The sequence below is a fragment of the Callorhinus ursinus genome, unplaced genomic scaffold, assembly GCF_003265705.2.
Source record: "Callorhinus ursinus isolate GAN/ISIS: 27379988/994484 unplaced genomic scaffold, GSC_fseal_2.0 scaffold35, whole genome shotgun sequence".
NCBI lineage: Eukaryota > Metazoa > Chordata > Mammalia > Carnivora > Otariidae > Callorhinus > Callorhinus ursinus.
Genome location: NW_027397097.1, coordinates 13,152,861 through 13,178,450, shown reverse-complemented (window position 1 = coordinate 13,178,450; position 25,590 = coordinate 13,152,861). Strand labels below are relative to the sequence as shown.

General features: G+C 38.3%; 1 protein-coding gene across 22 annotated transcripts in view; it reads left to right on the top strand.

Moving 5' to 3' along the window:
• Positions 1-25,590, top strand: part of DLG2 (discs large MAGUK scaffold protein 2) — a 2,181,535-nt gene that overhangs the window by 1,739,526 nt on the left and 416,419 nt on the right. For 17 of the 22 annotated variants that reach the window (XR_012374525.1, XM_073879828.1, XM_073879806.1 and 14 more), the window contains one exon: positions 5,690-5,845. The exons of the other annotated variants lie outside the window; for them this stretch is intronic. Coding sequence is in view for 16 of the 17 variants with exons in the window: in XM_073879828.1 (XP_073735929.1) it covers positions 5,690-5,845 (156 nt within the window). In the remaining variant the exon portion in view is untranslated. The remainder of the gene's footprint in view (positions 1-5,689; positions 5,846-25,590) is intronic. 22 annotated transcript variants of the gene reach the window in all.

The following is a 25,590-nucleotide window of genomic DNA, read 5'->3' as shown; positions in this document are numbered from 1 at the left end:
TGGTCGTTGATTTTCATTATACATCTAATGTCATATGGGAGCCAGCAGAGAAATTCGATGACATGAGCCCTAATAATAAGTCCCTTAAAGAGTGAACAGACTGTTTTCTAGATTCAAGGAGCCTCTAGACACTTGAGCAACAAAATTTGGGAAGCTTTGCTGTGGTTCACTATAATTAGTGGACACAGCCACAGCTGTCCTCTACATGTCTGCGTCTCTCCCTCATGCTGCCAGCTGATCATTTCTTCTTCTGCTCCTTGATTCACATTCAGTAGCAGAATCCAATTGGCCTACCCTTTTTTTTTTCCCTCCCCAGCCCAACCCTATAGGTCCTACCGGTCATGGTCTCAGAATAGAGTCCCAATCCTGGTCTAAACCGCTTTGGCTGAGCAGGGGACTGAATTGGCTTGGAGTCCATGGGACAAATGGGAAGAGGCAGTTGCAGACAGGGTGGTTTTCCTTAGGAGAGGGTATGATGCAGCACCTCCCTCCACACTATCCTTGTGGATTAGTAACTGAAAATGCCAAGGAAGCTGAACAAATAGCAAGTGCTAATGGAGTTCGGAGAAGAGAGGTCACCAAGGGCCAGGGTGTGCTAATTATATGCTATAAGAGCCTGCAATTATAAACCCATAGATATGCAAATAAATGCTGATGGCTGAACACTAGAGACTACAAAGCCATTTATCTATGGCCCCTGATAAGTGGACGGCAAAATAAATGATTTGTTTATAAATTCACTTAGAGATTACACTCATAATCTTTAACTCCTTTCCCCCCTTTCTGGGGGCATCTACATAAAGAAGAGAGACAGGAGGCACCTCAAACTGGATTTCCATATTCATTACCTCCTGACCCAGGCGACTCTGGAGGTTTATAGTAGGATAAACAGGCTCTTTCAGTTTGTGACTGGCTGATTCACACTGCCTAAAGTCATTTCCCCGTGGCACTTCTTTACTGAATAAATGTGAAGTGATGGTGGCATCTGTTCCTGCCACCCAGATCCCAGTGACAGCTCATAAATTGGCATTTCTTGTCTGTCTGGCGGAGAGGTCACAGAGAATATCACTGCAGGGAAATACTAAGAATGCTGATTTCTGGCATTAGGACTTCTGGAACTCAAGCCTGAGCTATGTCTGTGCCCAGAGCCCATGGAGTGACTCACAGGAACCGTGGGCGGGCTTGCAGGTGCACGAAACCTGGCCCTCGAGAGGGGGTGAACCATGCACACCTAGTACTTAAAGCGAGTAGTTTCTGACACCATTGGGGTTTCTGTCCTCTGGATAACCCCTGAGAATTGATGATGTCCTAAAATTTTAAATGGAGTTTTAAGATTCAGCAGAATTTTGGGCTTCCTTGAAAGAGCCAGAAATTTTTCATTGCTCTCAAAGAAGAATAGTTAAAAAAAAAAATCCATTTATTCCAAGAAATGTTTCTCAAGTACCTACTACATGCTATTTCCTATTCTCAGACTGTAGCTTGTTGTAGTACTTACTGGGTATTGTGCTATGGCCTATATAGTACGTAACACACAATAGAATCCTAGGACCGTAGTGAATCTAGCAGGCAGAAATCTTCAAATATCAACTCCATTTTTATGCCACTTGGAAGGACACTCTCACTGATATTTTTAATTTAGTTGTTTGTTTGCAAGAGGACATGGTGAATATTGCAAAAACGTTCTGTCAAGTTTGTCAAGTGTTCTGTTATGTTTTGGTGTTTTTCATCTACCTGTCTTCTGAGATAGCAAGTGTTCTCACAATTCAGCTGAATTTGAAATGTCCACTCAATAGTCAGTGACTGTACAAAATAACTTGTAAATAAATAAAGGATGAAAGACTGAATGATAGGTATAAATGAGCCTACAGTTTCAATAGGTGTATTTCTGCTTTGATCAGACTTTGAATCATGAGTGATTAAGCCTAGGCACAAAATCAATCCACCATGAAAAAGTTTTGAAAGTGACTGTAGGCAAAGATATAAGGTCCCTCTTCTAAAATTCAAGTTATCTAAGCCTGCCCCAACACCAGATCTACTAAAACAAATGAGTCATGAAATAATATTATGTCCATAAAATGATTCCAAAGGATATAGGCAGAGGTCTTAAGTTCAACACTGGACAATGGACAGGGCCTAATTTTTATTGTCTTGAATTTATTGTAGTGTTCAGAGAGTTTTTTCCTCTTCGTTTAATTGAGTACAATCCAAGTAGGATTTTTTTCCTTAATATACATATTAGCCAGGTTTGATTCTGATAATTTGTTTCAAAATATAGTCCTACTGAGGTAAAAGGACTAGGAGAAAATTGGTAACATCATTTTCTTGGTCTGTCAAATCAACAGCAGCCTGAGAAAATTAAATCAGCCCTCCTAGGCAGAAAGCATGATGTTAACTGAAATGACATCATCATGAGAATATTTTATGACCTAAAAGAAGTCATCAATTCCCTTATTCTTAAGCCCTGTGCTGGCAGTTTAAATCAGTTACCATTTTATATATATAATATTTTTAATCAAGATGCAGTGAGTTCTCTATGAACAGTCACAGGCTCTCAACAAAGCCAGACAATAGTGTTCTTTATCTTTTTCTATGTATACAAAATGTGTCAGATGGACCTCTAACATAATTAAATGTATTAGCCCCTTTTGGTAGCCGCATCTGTAGTTATTTCTTTGTATTCAATTATCAGTCTTACATCTTGCAGTAGTCTATCTGTTAATATTAAGCCTCATTTACAAAAAAAAAAAAAAACACTAGCATAAACATACTTTATCTCTCATCAAAGAAATCCAGAGGTAGAAAGTTCACAAGTGGCGTAGTTTCACTCCTTATCATCAGTGACACAGTGACCATTATGGTCCCCTATCTGTATTGTTTCTTTTTATTCTCAAGGTTGCTTCATGGTCCAAGATGACCAGTGAAGCTCCAGCCATTATATCCAGGTCCCAGGTAAGCAAAGGGAGGAAATGGGAAAGAGCAAAATCACAGGGGTCCTAGCTAAGTCAGCTCCCCTTTAAGCAGCCATCAGAGGAGTCCCACAAAACCTTTGTGCTCCAGTTACATTGGGCTGAACGTTTTCAGTGGGCCACATCTACCTACAAAGGAGACTGAGAAATAAAGTTCTACAAGGGATATTGAGAAATATAGTTTTACTACAGGAAAAGTGACTAGTGGAAAATTGGCTTCCTCTTAATAAGTAAAAAAGGAGTAAATGGATGTTTGGGAGGCGATCCATCTCTGGCCATTTCTGCCACGGCAGCTCAATCATAAGCAGAAAATGTGGAAAATAATATTAGGTCCTCCTGTGATCACTTATGCAGAAAAATTCCCATAGAGCTCACACATTCCTCCTCATATCTTATTTAATTGATACTTATGTATCTCATTAATACAAAGCCCTTTTCAAGCTGAGTTCTTGTGTGGATAACCCCGTTTTCAGTGCAGACAAAATGATGATCTCCCAAGCCAATTTTCTTTATCAGATTGGCATCATGGGTCTTTCTGTCTCCAAAACCATGGAAATACACATCAATCTTCCTAAAGCTGAGTCTATTAACAAAGCAAAAACAGACCCCCCCAAAAAAGAAATCAAGAACAGTATCAAATCTGACAGTTTTAAAAGATGTATTTCAGTGGATAACTGAAAGCATCTTTCCTTTACATCACTTCACACAGTGTGAATTACTTAGAAAAACTGATAAAAACACTTTTGTAAAATGATCTTACAGCTGCCTTTTTTAAGGGCTGCTGTTTATCATTATGAATTGTGTGTATTCTAGATAATTGACAAACAGAAATTGACAAACTTACTTGGTTTTTTTCTGAAAAGGGAGCACTTGTCTGAACAAGAATATATGCTAGCTTCCGTAAAGTGAGGGGGAAAAAATTGGCTATTTGAAGAAACTTTAAAAATCTTCTTGTCAGTGTTATTTTATTAGCCACTGGGATAGAACAAGCCAACTCCATTATCAAGCACCTCATCTTAGCACTGAGATAGTTATTTGGATGACGAAATAAGCCTCTGGATTCCTCCCGTCCACTCCTCAGGCTCTCTACTGTGTTGTAGAAAGCAAACAAATCAAGGCATCTTTCGCTATGTTATGGAAGGCTTTGTGTTAGGGAAGAAACTAATTCTCTAGATAGTGTGTCTAAGCCATGACTGCCCACGGTAATACTATAATTTAGGTAAAGTTTGTTTTTAATGCTTTGCTTATCCTCTTTTCTCCCCTGCTCTGTTCAAGAAGCATTGACTGAGCAACACTGGGGACCACTTTGGGAGCTACAGAAACACGGCACTATGCCTTCACTGAGCTCGCCACCTACACTTCCTGTATCTTTGCTCAGGGATATGGCCGCCACTGCGGCCCCTGATGTCTCCTGGACTGAAGGGGTGCTCTCTCCCTCACCTGGGTCTGGTCATTGCCCTATTTCCTGACCTTTTCCTTATGTTCCCACCCAGACTGCCAGAGAGTTCTTCCATTTGAATTTGGGTCTTTCAATTCTTGCCTTAAATGGAAGACACTGGTAACAATTTCAGACCATGTGTTAAAAGAGTGGGTACAGGGGCGCCTGGGTGGCTCAGTCATTAAGTGTCTGCCTTCAGCTCAGGTCATGATCCCAGGGTCCTGGGATCGAGCCCCACGTCGGGCTCCCTGCTCAGCGGGGAGCCTGCTTCTCCCTCTCCTACTCCCCCTGCTTCTGTTCCCTCTCTCTCTGTCAAATAAATAAATAAAAAAAAATCTTTAAAAAAAAAAAAAGAGTGGGTACAGAGTTGTGAGATTTTTTTTTTTTTAAATAACCAAGGACTTTGTAGTACGTGCATGTTTGGCAAAAGTTATAACTGAAATTTACTAGGCATGTTTATAACAACTAAAAGATGTTGCTGTTTTAGATAATGTTTTAGTATCTCTAGATTAATTCATTTAATAGAAATTTTACCGAAGTGATTATCCTCCTGGTAGAAAACTCTCTGAAACTAATTGTTGGGTGGCGATTTATAAATAAATATAAAGGGGAATCACTGAGATCATATAAGCAATTAGACTTCTCGGTAAGGCCAACACTCCCAAAAAATTGCTACACAAATGTGTGAAGTTTTGTCAGTGTATTCATTCACATGTGAATACAACAAATATTTATGGGATGTGGACTGACTCTAAGTGGTTAACAAAATAAATGTAATTTCTGTCCTCAGAAAATTTATGGCAGAGTGAGAGTGGTAATTATAAATTAAGCAAAACAAGCAAGATGATTTCACGCTCAGAAAAAAATATTATGAAGTATGGACAGGGTGCTGTGAAAAATAACAGGATGGCCTGGCTAAAGGGGTCAGGAAGGTCTCATCTCTTTCATTTAAGATGAGACTAAAGTTGAAAAAGGAACCATGTCAGAAGATCCCAAAGTTTGGCACTTAAAACAACATTATCCAAAAAGGTATGGCGTTTATAAGTTGACTATGACTCCACTGAGGTGTCAGGCATCTGAATTTTCACCATTCCCAGTATCAGCCAAAGTTCTCATTTCTAGCCAGAGGTAGTATTTCTTAAAAAGACTTTTTCTTCAAGCCTCACAAAGCCTAAGACATTGTTTTGGGTGTTTACTTTTGCATATGGTGAAATGCAACTAGTTGCACAGGTGTTGGGTATGTTCGCTAACCGTGCATCTCTCTCTCTTGCTCTTGTGTCACCAGGCCTCCGGAACCTGTTTACAGCACTGTGAACAAACTGTGTGATAAGCCTGCTTCTCCCAGGCACTATTCCCCTGTTGAGTGTGACAAAAGCTTCCTTCTCTCAGCTCCCTACCCCCACTACCACCTAGGCCTGCTCCCTGACTCTGAGATGACCAGGTACTGCATGCGCTTCCTCGCTTCGTCTTCTCGAATTGCATGTGCTTCCACAAGGATGAATGGGTAGAATCCACCTCTGCTCACTTCTCTTGTACTTGACATCTTCCTCAGTGGAGAGATGTTCTGCTTCTTTGGTGCAATGGGAGAAATTAAGAACATTGCCTTTTTGTTTCTCTTCCTAGTGTGATCACAGAGTACTTGGACATGATCACATGATTTTCCAAATGTTCTTGGTTCCCATGCATTTTTAATAAGGTATTAATTATATTTTTCCAGAAGAATTAATCTTGGAATTTAATTAGCACTATTTCCCTCGTACAGAAGGATAAAAGAGCATGTACTCAGTACATTTTTGAATAATATTTAATAATCACTACTATTCTACAGGTATAAGATAGCCTAAGAAGTAGGTACTATTATTGCCATTTAATATTTTAATCAAAATATTAAATTAATACCACTACTTAGTTGACTCCTTAAGGTATTAAACAACTTGCCCAAAACTACAGCATTAGCTGGTTCTATCTAACCACAAAGAATTTTAACCTTTATGGTATGTTATCACAGTAGGTTTTTACCATGTTCTCTTTATGTAGTTACTCCCATTTTATATAAGAAAACAAGGCTTCAAAGAAATTAAGGCATTGCCCTTGGTATGATATCGCCAATAAATGCCAAGTTCAGATTTGACTTAGAATGTTTTGAGTCTTTCCACAACTCTGTAAACAAATAATTCTAGGACTAAAGATTGAATATGATTCTGTATCAGTATTCTGAAGAATATGTATGCTAAATAATAAAACCTCATCTTTACACAATAGCAAAAGTCACAGAGAGAGGAGAGCAATAAAAGGAGAATGTAGTGTTCCATAAGGTAGTTCCAGTTCCGTTTAAACCAGGAGATCTCAATCATGATGTTCCTACATATAATGAGGTGCTTATCTGGTTATGTTTTCAGATAGAATACCTTCATATGTTTCCATAATACTGTTAAGGTCAAGAAAATATAGATTTTAAAATGATTCAAGGTGGAAATGGTTATATCAAAAGGGTCTCCTTAGAACATCATCTCTGTTTTTCTTTCATATTTTCAAAGAAATAATTAAAAGTCAATTATTGGCCTTTCTAGAGGAGTTAAATAACAAATTTTAATTATACATAACATTTCTAGAAATACATGAGAAAACATATTTTTGGCCATGTAATCAGCTGGGGCATTTTCACTAATTTGCAACAATTAAAGCCTAATAGCATTTTAGAATGCTTCATAAATATTAATTAATGTTTTATATTTTTAACAAATCATAAAAGCTACTTCTTGATACAGCAGACTATTCAATTTTGAAGCTAAGAAGGCAAAATTACCATAGCCATAGGGAAGCAGAAGGTGCACACACACCTACAATAATGACTTCCTGGTATTCAGGCATCTATAATCAGCTACTCAAAGTCACCTAACACTTACTGAGCTCTCCTCTGTGCCGGGCACTTTGTTAAGTACTTCTTATGAATATCTTGTAACCCTGACAGTCACCTTATGAAGTAGATGTTATCGATATCTTCATTTTACAAGTAAGGAAATTGAGGCTTAGCAGTTGCCTGAAAGGCCCCAGATCGTCCACTAGTAAGTGGCAGGGCTGGGACTCAAACCCAGGAGATCATTAGCCCCTGCATCAGTAGAGGCATGATGACAGAGACGTCTTTGCTTGCTGGAAAAATTCTCCACCCATTTCATTTTTTCTCTTCTTTCTCTATTTTTATCCTACCTTCTCATCTCCCTTCAGGCTCAATGTCAAAAACCCATGCTCTTTTTTTAATGAATCTAAAAGTTGCATTCCTTGCATCCTGCTAGAGATTTTGATGCATCTCTCTCTTAAAACTCACCAATAAGCAGTGGTAGAATCTACCTCCTGTGTGGATTTACCAGATGCAATCCTTTTGCAGTTTACTTTCTGTAATTTGTATTATGAAGACCATGGGGTTTCTTTTTTGTTGTTGTTGTTTTTCCCGAATTAAAAAAATACATATGGTATAATGTTGAATATGTCTGTTTCAGATTAACACCTTCAGCAATCCTGATATGCCCCAGTCCCCAACTCTCACCCTCCATCACCCGATTGGGAATTCTATTTTCTAGTCTAATTCTGTCCCCTTCTTTTGTTTTTCTTCCTATTTTATCCCTCACTTCAAAAAAAAGTCACATATACACATATACATATGCATATATATACACATTTTAGTGACATTGTGACAATACACTGATACTGAAGTTCTTGATTGCACCCCACTTTTCTCCCCTTCCACACTTTCTCAGCTCAGTAAATGGCACATTCATCTACCTCATTCCTCAAGCCAAAACTTGAGAATCATACTTAACACCTGTTCTCTCTCACACCCATCATTCAGTCTGTCTGCAAGTCCTATTGATTCTACCTCCAAAATGTATCTCCAATCTATTTATTCCTCTCTACTTCTATTTTTAGCACTTGAACCCAAGCCTCCCTTATCTCCCACCTACAGTAGCCTCCTAAATGGTCTCACCACTTCCATTGTTGTCCTCCTGATTTATTCTCAGTGCAGCCAAGGTGATCTGTTAAAAACACAGATCACATCTCTCTCTTCTTTTGCATTAGTATAAAATGCAGAGTCACTAATATAGCATCCAAGCTATGCATGACCTAGCCCCTGCCTGCCTCTTAAACACCTCATTTCACTCCTCCCTTTGCTGATCACACTATTCACATTCACAAAATGCACTAAACCTCTACCTATTTCAGATGCGTCACACATGCTCTTTCCCCAAACTGAAAAGCTCTTACTACACTTTGCCTGGTTAACTTCTGGTCATCTTAGATGAAAGCTTAAATTGCACTTCCTCAGAGAAGCTCCCTGAAAGAAAATCTGGTCCCCTATTATAGTGTCTCTCTTTTTTTTTTCCATAAGACTCAAGCAATTTATAATTATATATTTATTTATATGATTTTTAAAACCAAACTCCTGTCTCACACTCGATGCTGTAAGCTCACCAGGTGGAATTGTGTCTGCTCTGTGCACTGCTAAACCCCTAACACTTAGCATAGTTTCTGGCCCAATAGCAGCTCAAAACTCTTGAGTAACTAGATAAACATGGAAATAAGATCTGCAGACCAGCAGACAGATCCTTGTTCAGGAACACATGATGGCTAAAACTGTGCTTTATTCAGGTCTTATGGGTACATAAAATAGCCCTAGGAGTGGATGAATCTGTACACTGAAACAAAGAACAGCAGACTAGAGCTCACTTCTTCTACTGCACTTTCACCTTATATTATCTCAATAGTCAGTACATTATCATTTCATTAGGTAACTGTCCGTTATTCATGAAAACTGAGTAATTCCTTTCAGAGATTTATTTCCTCTGCAGTGGAAAATACCACTCCGAGCAGATATTTCTTGAAATGCAGCTGATAGATAATTCAGGGGTAAAGTTCAACGGTTCTAGTTCCATTTATAACACCGTCACTTGCTTTTTCCACTGTGACCTTAAATAATCTATAGAACCTTAGAGGTACCCGAAAACTTAGAATTAGATGGACAAGCCCTTATTCAACTCTGTAATGATCAAGAACTCAAGTCACTGTCTTCATGAGTGTAATGCATACTTCTAATAAAATACAAATATTGGGGATCTTCTGCCCTCAACAGGATATTACAAGAATATATCTTTCATTTCATCCAACCAAGATTTATCAAGCACTGATAAAGTGCAAGGTACCATACTAGGGAAACTTTTTACAAAGGTATAAACTAAAAAAGCCCATCCAAAGTGTTGAAAAAATGCCTCACCTTTAAGTTGCAATATGTGATTATATATATTATATAATACATATGGTGTTACATATAATAAATAATATATAAATATATATTTATATATGTGTGTGTGAGAATATATATATTCTAGAGATATATATCTCTATATATACAGATATATAGAGATATATATCTCTATATAAGTTCTAGAGAATTTCCCCCAGTCTATTTCAGAAGCATGCACCTACTGATAGGACAGTTACTGTCTCAGATTAGAATATAAACCAGCTCTGTGAAAGTTAGCATGTGAAACCACCTTTACATGTGCACCAGCTTAATCCCTAATCAGCATTCAGAGGAATGGAAGCCAGTCAGCAGAAGCAAGGAGAGCCAATCGTCTCTATTCTGTGCCTTTCAGTCAGAATACCCAAATTTTCAGCACTTTGATTTGATAGCAAACATCCAGGAGTGAATTAATTGTATACAGAATTACTTCTGTTACATCATCTAGAAGAAAACAGAGTTGAAAATTTTTCTTAGGAAAGCTCTTTAAATTACTCGGCAAAGTGTCAGCTCTTAAGGTTGCAGATTGTATTTAGAGTAATTGACTTTTCAGAACTTACAAAAGCAAGAAATGGGCAGAGCCTGGAATCAAACTAAAATTTGGAGCTCTATGAAACACAAATGGGAGTGCTGTGGGGCTTCTGCTTATCCAGTACTTTCTCTTAAAAAAAAATGTTTTTGATGTTGTAATTGGTAATTGAATGGTAAGTTGTTCAGCTTTTGATATTCCTAGGGCAAGGAGAATCATATTTTTGTCTCTTTTCTCAACATGTATGGCATGTTTTCATTCATCCTTTTTACATAGGTGGTCCTAGTTATTGTTATTTGGTAGTTGATAAACAGAGACTGAGATAAACCAGATGAAGACTAAAGTATGTCGGCAGATTTGGGGCAGGAAATGGCCTTTGAGGCCATATATGATCAAAAAACATCTTTACTCATTGCAGAGTATATATTCATGGGATTTCTACTAGGTTCCAGGCATTATCATTGATGCTGGGGATTCAAAGGTGAATAAGATACCATCCATCCTTTCCCTTAAACAGTTCAAAGACATGTAAATGAAGAAGTCATTACTGCGCATTGTGACGTATATATGCTAAAGGCTCTCCATTTCTCTAGTACCTAATCTCAAGGTAACTAAAACCCAACTAGTATAAAGTAGCCATAGGGGCAAGCCTGATCTTAGACTGTCCCTTCTGCAGAAGGTGAGCATTTACACAGGAATGTTCTCCAGTCACACCTTGTTTCATCAATTCCTAATATTTGTAAGAAGTTTTTTTTTTTAGTTTTTTTTAATTTATTTGACAGAGAGAGACACAGCGAGAGAGGGAACACAAGCAGGGGGAGGGGGAGAGGGAGAAGCAGGCTTCCGGCCGAGCAGGGAACCCCATGTAGGACCGGATCTCAGGACTCTGGGCTCATGACCTGAGCTGAAGACAGGCTCTTAATGACTGAGCCACCCAGGCCCCCTGTAAGAAGTTATTTATGGGAAACTTACCATTACCTTTTCACAGGTCCATTTGCTAGTCTAGCTTCTAACTACTCTCTACAGAGCTTGGAATTCATGTATAATTCACTCCCTTTGTAGAAGTCATAAAGCTGGTGGCCTCAAACCATCCCCAACCTTGGAACATAGAGCAAGATCTTTATCTCACAAGACCTCAGCCATATGTAACGGTGGCCTATCTTTGGCAAGCTCTCTCTCTCTCCTTGTAAAACAATAGCAAATTTATATGGGCCTTTAATGTTTTAACTGTCCCAAAGTCTGTAAATCCAAAATCAGATATAACTTCTAGACATAATAATGCTATAATAGAAGTTCATGTGAGTCTCTAAAGGTAAGCAGGGGAAGAATCATCTAACTGCTTCTGTTTTTCTTAAAGTTCTCAGAGAGACATTGACCTCCTCAGTCAGTGAGGGAAGAAATGTGTTCGAAGTCAAAGAAGTGTAGCTCAGAGTTAATCCCCACAGTGTGTGAAAGCATAGTACACTCTGGGAATCACAGCATTTCTATGTGGCTAAGAGTTATTGGGTGGGTAATGAAGTTGGAGTCACAGGCTGCTGCAGATCTTAGAGGACCTTACTTGCCAAGCAGAAGATTTTGGAATTTATCCTGCAAGCAGTGAGGAGCCATTGAAGAGGTTTCAAGGTGAGCAAAGATATAATTTGATTTGTGTTTTTAGAAAGATCACTCAGCTGTGTAGAAAGAGTTTCAAGGCCAGGAGACTAGTTAGCAAATCCACTACAGCTGAAATCATGAAGAACTAAACTGAAGCTGTAGAGATAGACATAAATGGATTCAGAATTATTTATCAAATGAAATGGGTGGTACTTAGTGATTATTTCAAGGACAAGAATTTTCTGGCTTGGATTATACACGAGCTGATTATATCACCTCCTCTCAGCACTCTTGTCCACAGTAAATGCATTTTTTTCCACAATAAATGTATTTAAACATAAAACTCTATAGAAGGAAACTCAATAGAAGGCAGTGCTAGAAAGTCTCTTCTTTGAGGTAGTGGCAACCTGATGTCATTGAGGAGCTGGGTATTATGTCCAGACTGTCTAGGTTTGAGGTCTTCCTTTGACCACACTAAGCACATACTAAGCACTTGGATTTAGCTAACCCCTTCATCTTTCTCAGAGCCTCCATTCACTCATCAGAAAAGGGGGGAGATAATCCTATCTGTGCTTTTCCTTCCTAGGATTATTGTGAGGATCAAGGAAAATGGAGCAAATGAATTTTCATCTAGGCACTCTCCACATTAGTCATTATTAATTGTTTCCATATGCTCATTCTACTTTAAAGCCTTGAGCTCATGTGTATTTATTTTTAGTGCTATCACAAATCAGGTGAAAAATATTTGTCAGCCTAGGTAAATCCCCTGAGACCCTAAGAAAGCTGTAGATGCTGATTCTTTCTGTCATTCTTAGCAGCAGCCCTCCTTGTCACCATGGGCAAAGTCACATATTTCTCCTTTTACTAATACATGTTTAGGCACCCGGTAAAATGTGGCATATTTCTTAAGCTGTGTCTTCACACTCCTATGAGATAATTCTTTTTATCTACTTTTGTTCCAGTCTCTCCCGCATGTGCCTTTTTAGGAATGTAGACAAAATAACAGCGATTCTCTGGAACACAAATTAGTAGCTAGACACTTTACAAATATACCTTATTGTTTCTAAGAATCCCAACAACCTTGCAAAGTGTGGGTTTTGATCTAGCACGCAGAGGGGACACGACTGTAACCAGGACACACCCACCCCCAAGCTTCCGCTCCCGCGGAGCCTTACTCCCTCTGTGCGCGTGCGCACCATGTCTTCTCTCTCAGTCCTCCGCGCCCCCATCCACTCTGTGGACCTGAAAAGGAATTTAAGCCCCGTTCACACAATTTAATCCGGGAAATAGCACCATTAGAAAAAAAGAAAGACACTTAACAAATCATTGACCTTCTTAGTACTTAAAAGGCTGATAAAATCTTGAAGAATTCTTAATTTCATTTTTAATTAAAACCTGGAGAGAAAACCCTCTGGGACATGGCTCATAAGGCACAGCCCCTCCTTTCCTGTTTACCCAGCAGCTTCTTCAAAGACTTTCGCTGCCTTTTTGAAGTAGGTGATCACTAAGCCCAATTTGAATTAAGGAAAATAAGGAGAGATTAATGACTCCCACAAAGTCACAGACGCTACTCTTGCCACATTACTCTTTATAGCTTCTTTCCACAAAGTGATATATATGCAAGGATTCACAATGAGAAAAAAACACCCCTTGCTTTGACATTAAAGCATTCTGTGTATAGATACTTTTAAAAAAACATATCCCATTTATTGTGGCCCTTCACTCTTTTTTTTTTTTTTTTTAGGGAGATGTTCTTTCATTAAGAATTCAAAAAACATTTTTTACAGCCCATTTGAAATTACATTGTAAGTGTAAAGGAGGAAGGAAGGCAGAGCTCACCCTGTTCCAAAAGCTCTCATTTACCCTTCATGACACACCCGGTCGGTTGAGAGCAGGAGGCTCGGAAGAACTGGAAAATGAGCCTAGATTTGTCTGATTCCAAAATTCCCATTCTGTGGTATTCAAATAACTCTGTCATGAAACAACCTAATTTGCTTAAAAGAAAAAAAGCCTGATTATTTATGTGAAATGTTATGAATATTTCCCCTTGGTTTTAGTATATATTTTTTGTGTTTGGGGAGCAATCTTTAGTAACCATTATATTATTGAGTAGCAATAAGAGATTGAAGAATAAGCATAATTTTAAAAGCAGTCCTCTCTGGAGGGAAAGTAGTTGTGAGAAAATGCTATGCAAAATCACTATAGCAACAGATTATAGGAACTCAGAAAGAATCAAGACAGTAACCTTAAGCCATAACACCCACAGCATAGATGTTAATTAAAACCACTAACATGTAGTGAGTGCTTTTATGTGCCAGGCACTGTTCCAAACTTTTATGTACTAACTCATTTTATCTTCATAACAACCTATGAGGTAGGTGTGATTATTCCAATTTTATAGAAAAATTATGGTACATATTTTAACAAATGGAAACAATGGGATGAGACAGTTGAAATTGAGCACATTGGGATTTATATACTTAGAATATTAATTTTATTAGACAAGACTTTTTGCTTGTCTCATTTGCTTTTGTATTCCCTGTGCCAAAAATGGTTCCTGGCATGTAGTACAATAGTAATATGGTGATAATGATAATGAAGAAAACAATCATTATTATTTATATAATCTTACTACCTGCCAGGATGCACTTCATACATATTAGCTCATTAAACCCCACAGCAATCCTGGAAAGCATGTGTTACTAAATCTCCATTTTGCAAGTGAAGAAACTTGGTCTAGAGAGATTGAGTGACCTAAGGTCACAGTTAGGATTTGAATCTAAGCAGGCTGGCACCAAAATCAAGGCTTAAAAATGTACTCAATAGTTGTTGAATGTTGTACTCATTGCACATAACATTCCTCAAGGATTAAATTCTGTTTGAGAAAAAAGTACACCTCATTTAATATAGTCAGATTTCAGTAGATTCTGTTTGAGAAAAAAGTAAACCTCATTAAATACAGTCAAATTTCAATAGGTAGGTAAGGTAGATGAGTATATGGTTAAGAATGTGGACTGTCAAATCAGAGTAGTAGGGTTTGCATCCTGCCTCCTCAACTCCCTGGTTGTGCAAACGGGAACAAATGACAACTACTGTGAGCTTATGTATCCTCATCTATGTAATAACAATAATTGTAGTATCCTTCTCATGGAGTTGGTATAAGGATTTAATGAAGTTATATGTAAAGTGCTAAAAGCAATGCCTGATAAATATGAAGAGCCCCATTAGCATCACTGTCGTTATGTGTGTGTATGTATTAAACACATAGACATATTTTGTGACCCTAAATAGATATCTGAGGCTGAAGGGGGAATGAATTCTTCTTAAAAGGCTGTTCTCATTCAAAGACTGATGGTAAATCCTGTGAATTATAAAGGGAGATGAATTTTAGGATTGACAGTATGGGAGGAGGGGCTGTGCAAGACTACTTATATTTATATAGAGACCTAAGTATTTTAGAATGCAGAATTTTGTTTTGATTAAGGGATCAAAATTTACCTCTCAGAGCAGAGAAAGCAAATCTTCCATTTCAACTCTTTAATTCAGTTTTGTAGACCTTAAGCTCATGTGAAGTTTAAAGGATCTCTTGAACAGTGTATTTTAAGTCAGCAGGGATGTGTGTTCCAAATTGAATACTAAAACCTAAAATCACTTTCCTTCAGAGAAAATGAATACATTCAAGGGTAAAGAGGAATTTTATGGTTTGCTTTAAAAGGGGGAGGATATACTGAGCCTCTCTAATCAGGCCAGAGCCTTTGTCCAAATTTTAAAAAGTCTCCCCTTCTTTTGGAGAAAGGACAAAATGTTCCAGGGCCCAAGTGTGACATGATAAACAGCTCCTTGCTCCTTGCCACTTCCAAGTGTTTTCCTGAACAACCTGATCAACAGAAGGGATTGGCCTAGACTGAGGATCGGGATGGGGATAAGAAATGAAAATCTTATTTCTCTTTGATATTTCTGTCTCTCTTAGATTCATTCTAATGTTCTCCTTCCTTTCTTATGCCTTTGGCATAATTACAAGGATCTCATCCTGTCTAATCTTTATAGGTCCCAGCACTTTACATGTAACTTCATTAAATCCTTACAGCAACTCCATGAGAAGGATACTACAAATGTCACTCAAACTACAAATATGTATTAAATGCCTATTATATGGTTGGTACTTCTGGGGATAGACAATCCAGACATAGTCACACCCCACTCTCAGGAGATTTAGGGACCACTGGGCCCAGAGGGTTTTTTTGTGTATATAACTGACAGCCACTAATAATGCTTAACAACAACAACAACAACAACAAAAACCTAAAAAGTTATTTTGGATTGCATTTTTCAAATATATGTGAATTTTACTTTGCCTTGGGCCTTATTTATTTTGGAGCCATTCTGATGTCTCCTAGATCTCACAGATATAGGTTTGTATTCATAGGTTTTCAGGCATTCAAACCTTTTTCAAGTGAAATCTGAAGGTCAAGTGACAGTCCAAATTTCCTTCCAGCTCTCCCCACTCCCATATGATAGGTTACTTGATGAGTTCTTACTGTCTTGATATCACTGGAATCTACGTTCCTTGTAAGTAAGCCTAAGGCTGCACTGGAAGGGGCTGTGAGTTAAAAAAAAAAAAAAAAAAAAAAAGTCTGACCAGATTCCCATCAGTACAAGTGCCAGAATTCTGAGACTCTCCTTCCCTTCTTTGCACAATCTTTTGGTGACTGCTAAGTTGTCCTGGATAGTTATTTCCTTAGTTTTACAATACAGCCTTTTCCCATTGTTTCCCCTTAGCACACCCTTCACTTAAAACAAATTTAGTCTTCTCACCTTTGTCCCTGTCTCTACCCCTTAAAATGATGTTATTTCAGATGTATATCTCTGTTTCCACCGTGGTCCACATTGGCACTTTCTGCCTAGGCCAGACTTGGAGAAGCTTGGTAGTGTTTGGCAGGGACGGTTGCCATCCATGTTTCTGCTCCTATCTTCCATAGCACCTCGTTTCCTGTCCCAGCCAGATTCCCTGCCCTGATTTGCATATTGGAGTTTTCTTCTGGGATCCTTGTGGCCCATAAAAACAGCCTGTAATCCAGACCCTTCCCAGCAGAGAAACAAAAAAGACAGACTTTTCTTGGTTGCGGAGCATTAATATTCAGTTTCTGGAGCATCACATCTTTTTCAGAAGATGATCTACTTTTTAAAACCCCAAAGTTAGAAAAAAATTGTAACAGGAGGGATGGGAATAGTGACTGTGGGAAATTGGGACAGTGGGGAAGAGGTGGATGTCTTGTCCGATGATGCTTCACACACCTGCTGACATCTAATTGGTCAAGGCTTCCTTAAACTTCTGGTCAAAGACCTGTAAATCACAACTCCACATTACTAGCTATCTTTCCTGAGTCCTCATCTAAGCATATAGCATTGGTTTCTTTCCTCCCTTTTCTCTAAACTATTTTTTAGTGTATCCCATGTCCTTGATTCACCCCTCAATGAGACCTCTCTCATGGAGTATCAAGGGGTCCCCTCTGTTTCCCTGGTCAACAAAGTGGAAATCCGTATGTGCTCAAGACTCAGGCTCTTTCTAACCCCACATCTGCCCTCTCAAGTTGTTGGAATCTTCAGACCCTTCCTTTCTTCTTGTTAGGCCCAAAGTCAGCAATAAAAAGGACCTTGCAAATGATCTTTCATTCTTCTTTATGTACTTCCATCCCATAATGGCCAGGGAATAATGAACCTCAAGAACAGTCCAAGTCAATTCACAAATTTTCCTTTAGTAATAACTCTGTGTAACATGAAAACAAGATGTCCCTCTGTCACCTCCTTATGGGTAAAAACCATGTTGTATATTGTCCATGTGGCACATGAGAACTTCATAGACATTGAGTAGAATGACAAGTGGTGGGTGCCCACCTAGAACAGTGACTTACTTCTCAAAGGGAATTACATTTAGTGAATTTCGCTCTTCTCCAGACTGAAGGCATTGTATGGAAAAGTTGGTAGTTGGAGAAGAATCCTTCTCTCTGGATCATATTTCACCTTTATTCTCTTAGGAGAAGGTGATGCATGCATTTTTTTTTCTCTGAGATTTCTGCATTAGGCCACAGAAACAGATTTCCTCTTGTGCCCTGCACAAGGTAATGTCTACTTTTGGTTAAAGTCTGTTTCATTTGTACTCTACATATGTCAATTCCAGATGCTCTTGAGAAGTCACATCATATGCGAATCCCTCAAACATGTCTTAGAGGGGTTGGATCATTGAAATGTGCACTGCTAGACTTTCAGAAATGGGATCAAGGTCCATAGTAAGCAAACCTCTCAGCAACTCTGACCCTGTGAAAGGTAATAAAACAAAAATCAATTCAACAAACTTAGAGGATGGAAAAGGAACAGATTAAGACTTGCAAAAGGACTTTATTTTCAGCACCAGACACTCTGAACATTTGCTTAGCATGCTAAATAAATGTCAGTTCTTGGCAAAGTGAGGGTAGTTGCCATTCTCTTCCTCTAATGTTCCCTCTACCAATTCTAAAGAAAAAGAAATTGAAAGCAACACGTATTGCAAATAAGCCCAAAGCTAATAGTATATCCTCAGGGCACTAAGTATCATTAAACTATAGAATGCTTTATTGAACAGGGTTAGAGAAGACTGCATCCAAATACTTAAGGTTTTTTGAGAAAGTAAGTCCAGCAAAATTAAGAGACTTACCCAAGGTCTCAGAGTCATACACATAGTTTGTGGCAAGTATAAGACTTTGATGAGGAGTCACTGCTTTTTCTCCCATGCTAACTTGTAATTTTAACACAATCTTCCAGAACGTTTCATGCTCAGAAATATTACATACATAGACCAAGCCTGGAAGGAAATAGAACTGTAACTTCAGGATAACAGTATTTACCTTAGGGAAGTGTGATTGGAACAAGGAAAGAAATGTGTTATCTTTTATTTCATACAATTTTAAATTGTTTTCATTGTTTATAATAAACATGTTCAAGTTCTGTTAGTAAAAATTAAGGAATCCACCATTCAGACTCAGCAGTTCCACTGCTAGGTGTAAACCCAAGAGAAATGAAAACACATGGCCACACAAAACTTGTATACAATGTTCGTAGCAGCATTATTCATAATAACCAGAAGGTGGAAACAGTCCAAATGCATAAATCACATGTATCCATACAATGTAATATTATTCAACCAGAAAAAGGAATAAAGTAGTGACATATGCTACAGCGTGTATGAACTGTGAAAACATGTAAAATGAAAAAAAACAATCATAAAGGAGCACATATTGTATGATTCCATTTATATAAAGTGACCACAGCAGGCACACCTATAGAACCAGAAAGTAGATTAGTGATTTCTGAGAGCCAGATAGGGAGGTGGCAGGAACTGAGAGTGACTGATAGAGGTATGGGATTCCTTTTGGGGGTTATGAAATGTTTTGTTTGTTTGTTTTTATAAAATGTCTTAAAATTAGCTTGTAATGACAATTGAACAGCTCTGTTAATATGCCAAATGCTACTGAACAATGTACTTTAAATGGGTGGATTTATGGTATGTGAATTATATCTCAATAGTGCTGTTAAAATTCCCATTTAACAGTTAAATAATTCATATAGCAACACAAAACTAAGATTATGTCCTTATGACATCAAGTATTCAGACAAAAATAACAAAAAACACGCTTAAAAATTTAGATGATTTTCCTACCCTACGACAGATAACTCAGTAAATTATTCAGGGGATTTAGAGGTCTGCAGACTTTTCACATTTTCAATAGGGCTATAGCTCTCATTTACTAAAGACCAATTTTGTTAGGTATTTTGCAAATGTAATCACTAATCCTCACAATAAATCTGCAAAGTAGATATTTTTATCACTACTTTACTGATGAAACTAATAGCTGACAGAGCTGACATTTGAACCCAGTTCCTTTTGTTTTTACTATACCGCAGCCATCATCCCATTATATAAAAAATAATCCTTAAAACTCTCCTTCCCAGCTAGAAGAATTGTCTACATTCTCTCCCTTCCTTTCATCCATTAACTCTTTGGACCTCTGCAGCCAAGTTTCACCCCAGCCCTCCACTGAAATTATTTTCACCAAGGTCCCCAAAATTCTCTGTTTCTAAATCCAGTGGAAACTTCTTAGTCCTTATCAACTTGTAACTTCTGTACACTTTCTCTATTGCTTGCTTCTTTGTGAAACCTGTATAATTATTCTTCTTCTACATCCCATTTCCAGACTCGTGGCTCTTTTTGAATTTCCAACTTCTCTCGTCCATCTCCTTAGACATCTCTTCTCTTCATCCCTTGTTTGTCCACTCCACCAACGATGCCTTCTCTTTCTATTCTGTATGCCCTCCCTGATATAATACCTCCACATCCACAGATGGGTCTCCCAATATGTGCTTGTGTCTCCCATCTCTATATCTGCAGCTAGATCTTTTTCTGACTCCAGAGTCACACATCTACAAAGCTGCTGGACATCTATCCTCACATGCCCCAAGGCATATCAAAAACCACACTTGTCATCTTAAACTTTTAGATTGTTGTCTGCAGTTATATCCACTGTATAATCACCATTAATAGTATTTAAGAGCATGTGCTTGGGTTCTAATTCTGGTTCTACTCCTCACTGGCTGTATGATCTCTCTATGCCTTAGTTTTCTTATCCATAACACGGGAATAAAAGAAGTATTTATCTCACAGAGTTGTTATGAGGAATTATGAGCTTACACATGAAAAGTGACTACCATGTGGTAAACTTAGTACTTCTATGGTTCTAGCACCAAAACATTTTCCTAGATTTCTCCTACTGAATCACCTTAAGTTGATCTCTAAGTGTTCTATCAATATATCAGGGGATTCAAAAATCCCCTGAATAATTTACTGAGTTATCTGTCATAGGGTAGGAAAATCATCCAAATTTTTAAGCGTGTTTTTTGTTATTTTTGTCTGAATACTTATATCTTGAATTCTTGAATAATTCCTCTGCAGTCTTTCCCTATTGCCTCCACTCTAGATGGATCTAGAATCATTGCTCATCTGAATTACCAACTGGTCGTGCTCACTTCGGCAGCACATATACTAAAATTGAATTACCAACTGGTCTCCACCACAGGCTCTCTGCACTTTCCATCTCTTCACCATACTATAACCCATGTGGAGCCTTCGGTAATACACATCTGATTTGTCCCTGCCCTGACTAATCCTCTAACATGCCTACCTTTCATTCAAATCCATTCCTTTTGCAGTCCTAGGGAAAAAACAAAAAAGCACTCTCTCCCTATCTTCAGGTCCTGATTCATGTTTCTCCCATTCTTAAACTCGTCCTCTCTAAATAAGCATGCATAGCATTCACCTGGCCATCTCAATGCCGGCTCCCACTCATAGATCTCTTCACCTGGGGAACAAGCAGGCCCAGGAAACACATCCTGTGTGGTATCCCTGGAAACCTCTCCCTGATGTGCTCAGCCTGGGTAGGGGGCCCTCCTCCATCCTTCTAAAGCTGTAGAATTCAGCCTAGTGTATTACTTGTTAGTATTATTTGATTTCCTTATCTGTCCCATTAGCGAGACTGAGCCCCTTGAGCTCAGGCACCATGTTTTAATCATTTCTGTATTTTTGGTGCCCAGCAATGTACCTGGCAAGTATTAACTCTTGATTTTAAGAAAAGACAATAAAAATTATTTAAATCATTATTTATGTATCCAGTAAATATTTAGAGAGCCCTATATTTAATGAGCCTGTGACAGGCTCTGTGCTGTGCATTGGGAATACAAAACAAATTAGACATAACTCCTTCCCAAAGGGACTCAGTCTTATAGAAGGGCCCACAACAGACAGGAAAACAATAGAATCTCATACAGTAGATGCTATATAGAAGGCATATGTTGAGAGGGTATCAAGAAAGAGTGTTAATTTATTAACATGATTAAAATGGTAGAGAAATTAAGGAATGTACATATCCACAAATACACATGCACGCACACACACATATTAGTTACACTAATATATATAATCCTGTCTGAGTCTATAGGATATTAACCAATGGGGTCAGTGATTACATTTAATTTGAAATGAAATAGGTCTTTCTTGAATACACCCATAGCCCTCTCTGCCTTACTCTTTTTTTCTTTTTAAGATTTTATTTGAGAGAGCGGGCGCGTGCACACACTTTTGTGGTGCAGGGGGGTAGAGGGAGAAGGAGAAGCAGACTCCCTGCTGAGCAGCCCCCCTCCCCCATGGGCTTGATCCCAGGACCCTGAGATCATGACCTGAGCTGAAGGCAGATACTTAACTTGACTGAGCCACCCAGGTGCCGCTCTGCCTTACTCCTTCCACTACTTAAGTTGCCTTGTTAAGCTATTGCCTAACCATTGACGAAGGCGTAGACATACAATAAAACATTTTATTCTACATAATTCCGGTACTTCTGGATGTTCTTGAATTCAGAGCTTTCTCAAACACAAGTCCATAGACTGGTGCTGGTTCATGGTCTAATTTCTACTGTCTGGAGCAAAATGTAAGAAAAGAAGGACTTTGCAATGCACACATCAGTATTAGATTACCCTCTACCCTGCCTTGGCAAGGATCCTTCCTAAGAGTATGATCCTCCTCTAACTGCAGTGTTAAATATATTTTATTTTATGTAAACCATGGTGATAATAGATGTTAGCTTTGCATTCTTCTCCTTAATTTGAGAAACTAAGAGGTGGGTTTGTCTCCAGAATTGTGTATTTAAATTGTTCCTGTCACCATGTGCTTTTGGTACAGTTCCCAGTGGCCCTCTCAAATCAGCTAGCACTCTTTGTGCTGTGCCTTTGTTTGGTATCCCCATCCACAACCTGTAGTAGACTCTGTATTTAAATATCTGGTTGGTTCCAACTTGCAGTTTTGACTGTGGACTCTCTCTTTCCAAAAGCCTTCACATCTAGGCTTTGTAGCCTACAGGCCTGCCACCTTGAAGACCCAAACAAGATAGTTCTTAAATATGACAACCCAGTCATAAATTTGATAATTGCCATACATAGAAGTCATCATCAGCAGTGTTACTTTAATGTACATTTTGGAGTTTTATGATCTGTCATTGACAACTTTGTACATCTCTCAGTTTAACAAAGTGAAATTCATATAATTCAATGACAGTTTTTTTTTTTTTAAGTATAGCTGTGGTGCACAGTTGCCTTCATCTGCTGTCAGCACCCCTCCCCAGCAAGTCACATTATATAAATGCAAAATATGGTTGCCATTTTTGCTTTTGTGTTTTGTTTGTTGTTTTAATAATTCTTTCTACTACTCTAAACTGCTTGTATTATAACCTTTGGGATAGAAATTAATAAGTTCTCTATAGAATTTTCAAAACACCAAAATAAGGAAACACATTTTATTTATTTTTTTTAAAGATTTTATTTATTTATTCGAGAGAGAGAGAATGAGAGATAGAGAGCACGAGAGGGAGGAGGGTCAGAGGAAGAAGACGACTCCCCGCCAAGCAGGGAGCCCTGTGTGGGACTCGATCCCGGGACTCCAGGATCATGACCTGAGCCGAAGGCAGTTGCTTAACCAACTGAGCCACCCAGGCGCCCGGAAACACATTCTATAATTGCACTGTCCAAAGAAACCTTTTGCTTTTCTCTTAGAGACAGGCGTAAAAGGTGTCATTTTATTCCCTAAGGTTTTTTGCTCTAAATTGATCTCTCAGTATTTTAGTTGATTCATTACAAAATGCTAGCCTTATGAAAAAACACTGTTTTTTGCAGCTTTGATTCTGCTAGATAGAAAAGTAAAGTGATTTAATAGCTCTATATCATTAAATATTATGAGGCTAACATGTTGGGAAGTGCAGTTGACAATAACAGTGGCAGCAGAGGCCAACAGTAACACATGGAGAGGATAATTGTGCTGTAAAACCAGCATTCTTAAATGTCACCCATTAGCACTGTGTATGCAGAGGAGCTGGTCTGAAATAGAAAGGAAAAATCCCACATATTTAAAAAAAATGAAAGAAAAAACCTTAGTTCACAAGACACGCACTCGAAGACAAGATGCTAAGGAGTAGAAAATTGTAGGTTTAGCTTCTTAATTCTGCTCAGATGAAGCTGGAACCTGGAGACAAAAATAACCATGGTCAAAGCAATATCACATTATAAAAGAATTATCTTTTTTCTCACCATCTTTGTTTTGAGTTATCATTGATTGACTTCTCAATGCAGGCAGCTCTCTCTGCTGACTTTCTTCCTCTACCCATCCTACACTGAGCTGCTTTCTCCATTCCTCTTGGATGTTCCAAATTCTTTTTACCAAAATCTAGCCCAAGGACTTACCACTTCCACGAATCTTTCCCTGAAAATTCCCACCTATGTGACTCCCTACGTTCTCTGAAGTTATGTCATCCCCCACTGTAGGTCAGATTATCACCACTTGATTCAAAATTGTGTTGTGTTATTCACAATCATTCATTTCTGTACTCTTGTCTCACTATATTGTGAACCTCTTGAATATAGAGGCCTTTAGTATTAATTTTTAGTGGTTCCCAAACTCTAGAATCGTGGCAAACATAGGGACTCCAATACTCAGTGTTTTATTTTCAGCAATCTTTGCTGCAGTGATGGCTGGCAGGAGGACCAATGGCACCTGGAATGGATTGTCAGAGTATCTGTGTGAAAAATCAGAATTTGCTGTTAAGTTAACATCACTGTACTTTTTTCCTGAATAGTCTTTTGTTGCACAAATTGAAACAGCAAGGAAAACACATTCCCCACGGTACTGCTAGGACCTGTCCAGGTTAATATCTCATAGGACCTTGACCCCTTTTAGTAGGAGAAAAATTAAACCTTTGTGAAATCACTATTAACCAAATATTTCCTTAGTTCCAAAGTTGTTGGCTTTGAGGTTGCCGTGTTCACTTTGACAACTCTAAAACCTTTCTGCCTTAAAACCAGACTTCTCTTCTTGTGTCACAGCCTAGTATGTGTATGCTTTTCAATGCACATTGACTGCTCAAATAGTCCATTATAGCACAACAGCTGCAGTCCTCCTACAGGTTTGACACCTTTTCAGTCCAACTCTCCGATGCAGCATGCATTCCACTTCATGCTGTCGACTTACTCTGTTGGGTTTATTACTGAACTGTTTATTTAATTTAATGACTAAAAAAGGATTCAGATAAAATTCTTTGTCCCATTTTTAGAGCCTAGCATAATTAGTCACATCTCCCACATCTTCAGATAGCAAATTTAATTAGAATCTCCAGTGGATCACTTCCTAGGGCAGAAACAGGACATGGAGACATTGGGGTTGCTTCCCTGGAACAGAAGAGTCTTCCCAGTCTTACTTGGTACTGACCTGTATCCAATATTTCAGAGGAAGGTTGGACTAGAAGATAAGCCTGTGATATATTCAAAACCCTGTGCAATATTATCTCCAGGGATCAAAGTCCTTTTTCCTCAACTAGTAATCTTTTGATGAAACATAAAAATTAATGACCCTTATACTTTCTCAGTTGGTCCAGCATTGGTCTCTCCTTGCTCAGATATTTAATATCTCCTTGTTTCTTTTCATCATAAATTTGAAATTTAAAATTGACATCAATAAATTTGAAAACTTAGTTGAGCTTTTCTTTGTTTTACAGCAAGCCATAATTTAGAAAAATTTTCTTTTCACTTTTTGCTTCCCCATAATATGACCCTATAACTTTTTCCAAAAGGACTCTGCTTTCTTGCTATTCACCAGAATGAATGTAAGTGAAGCCTTGGGCAGTCGTTCACATTGTTAATCTCAGTG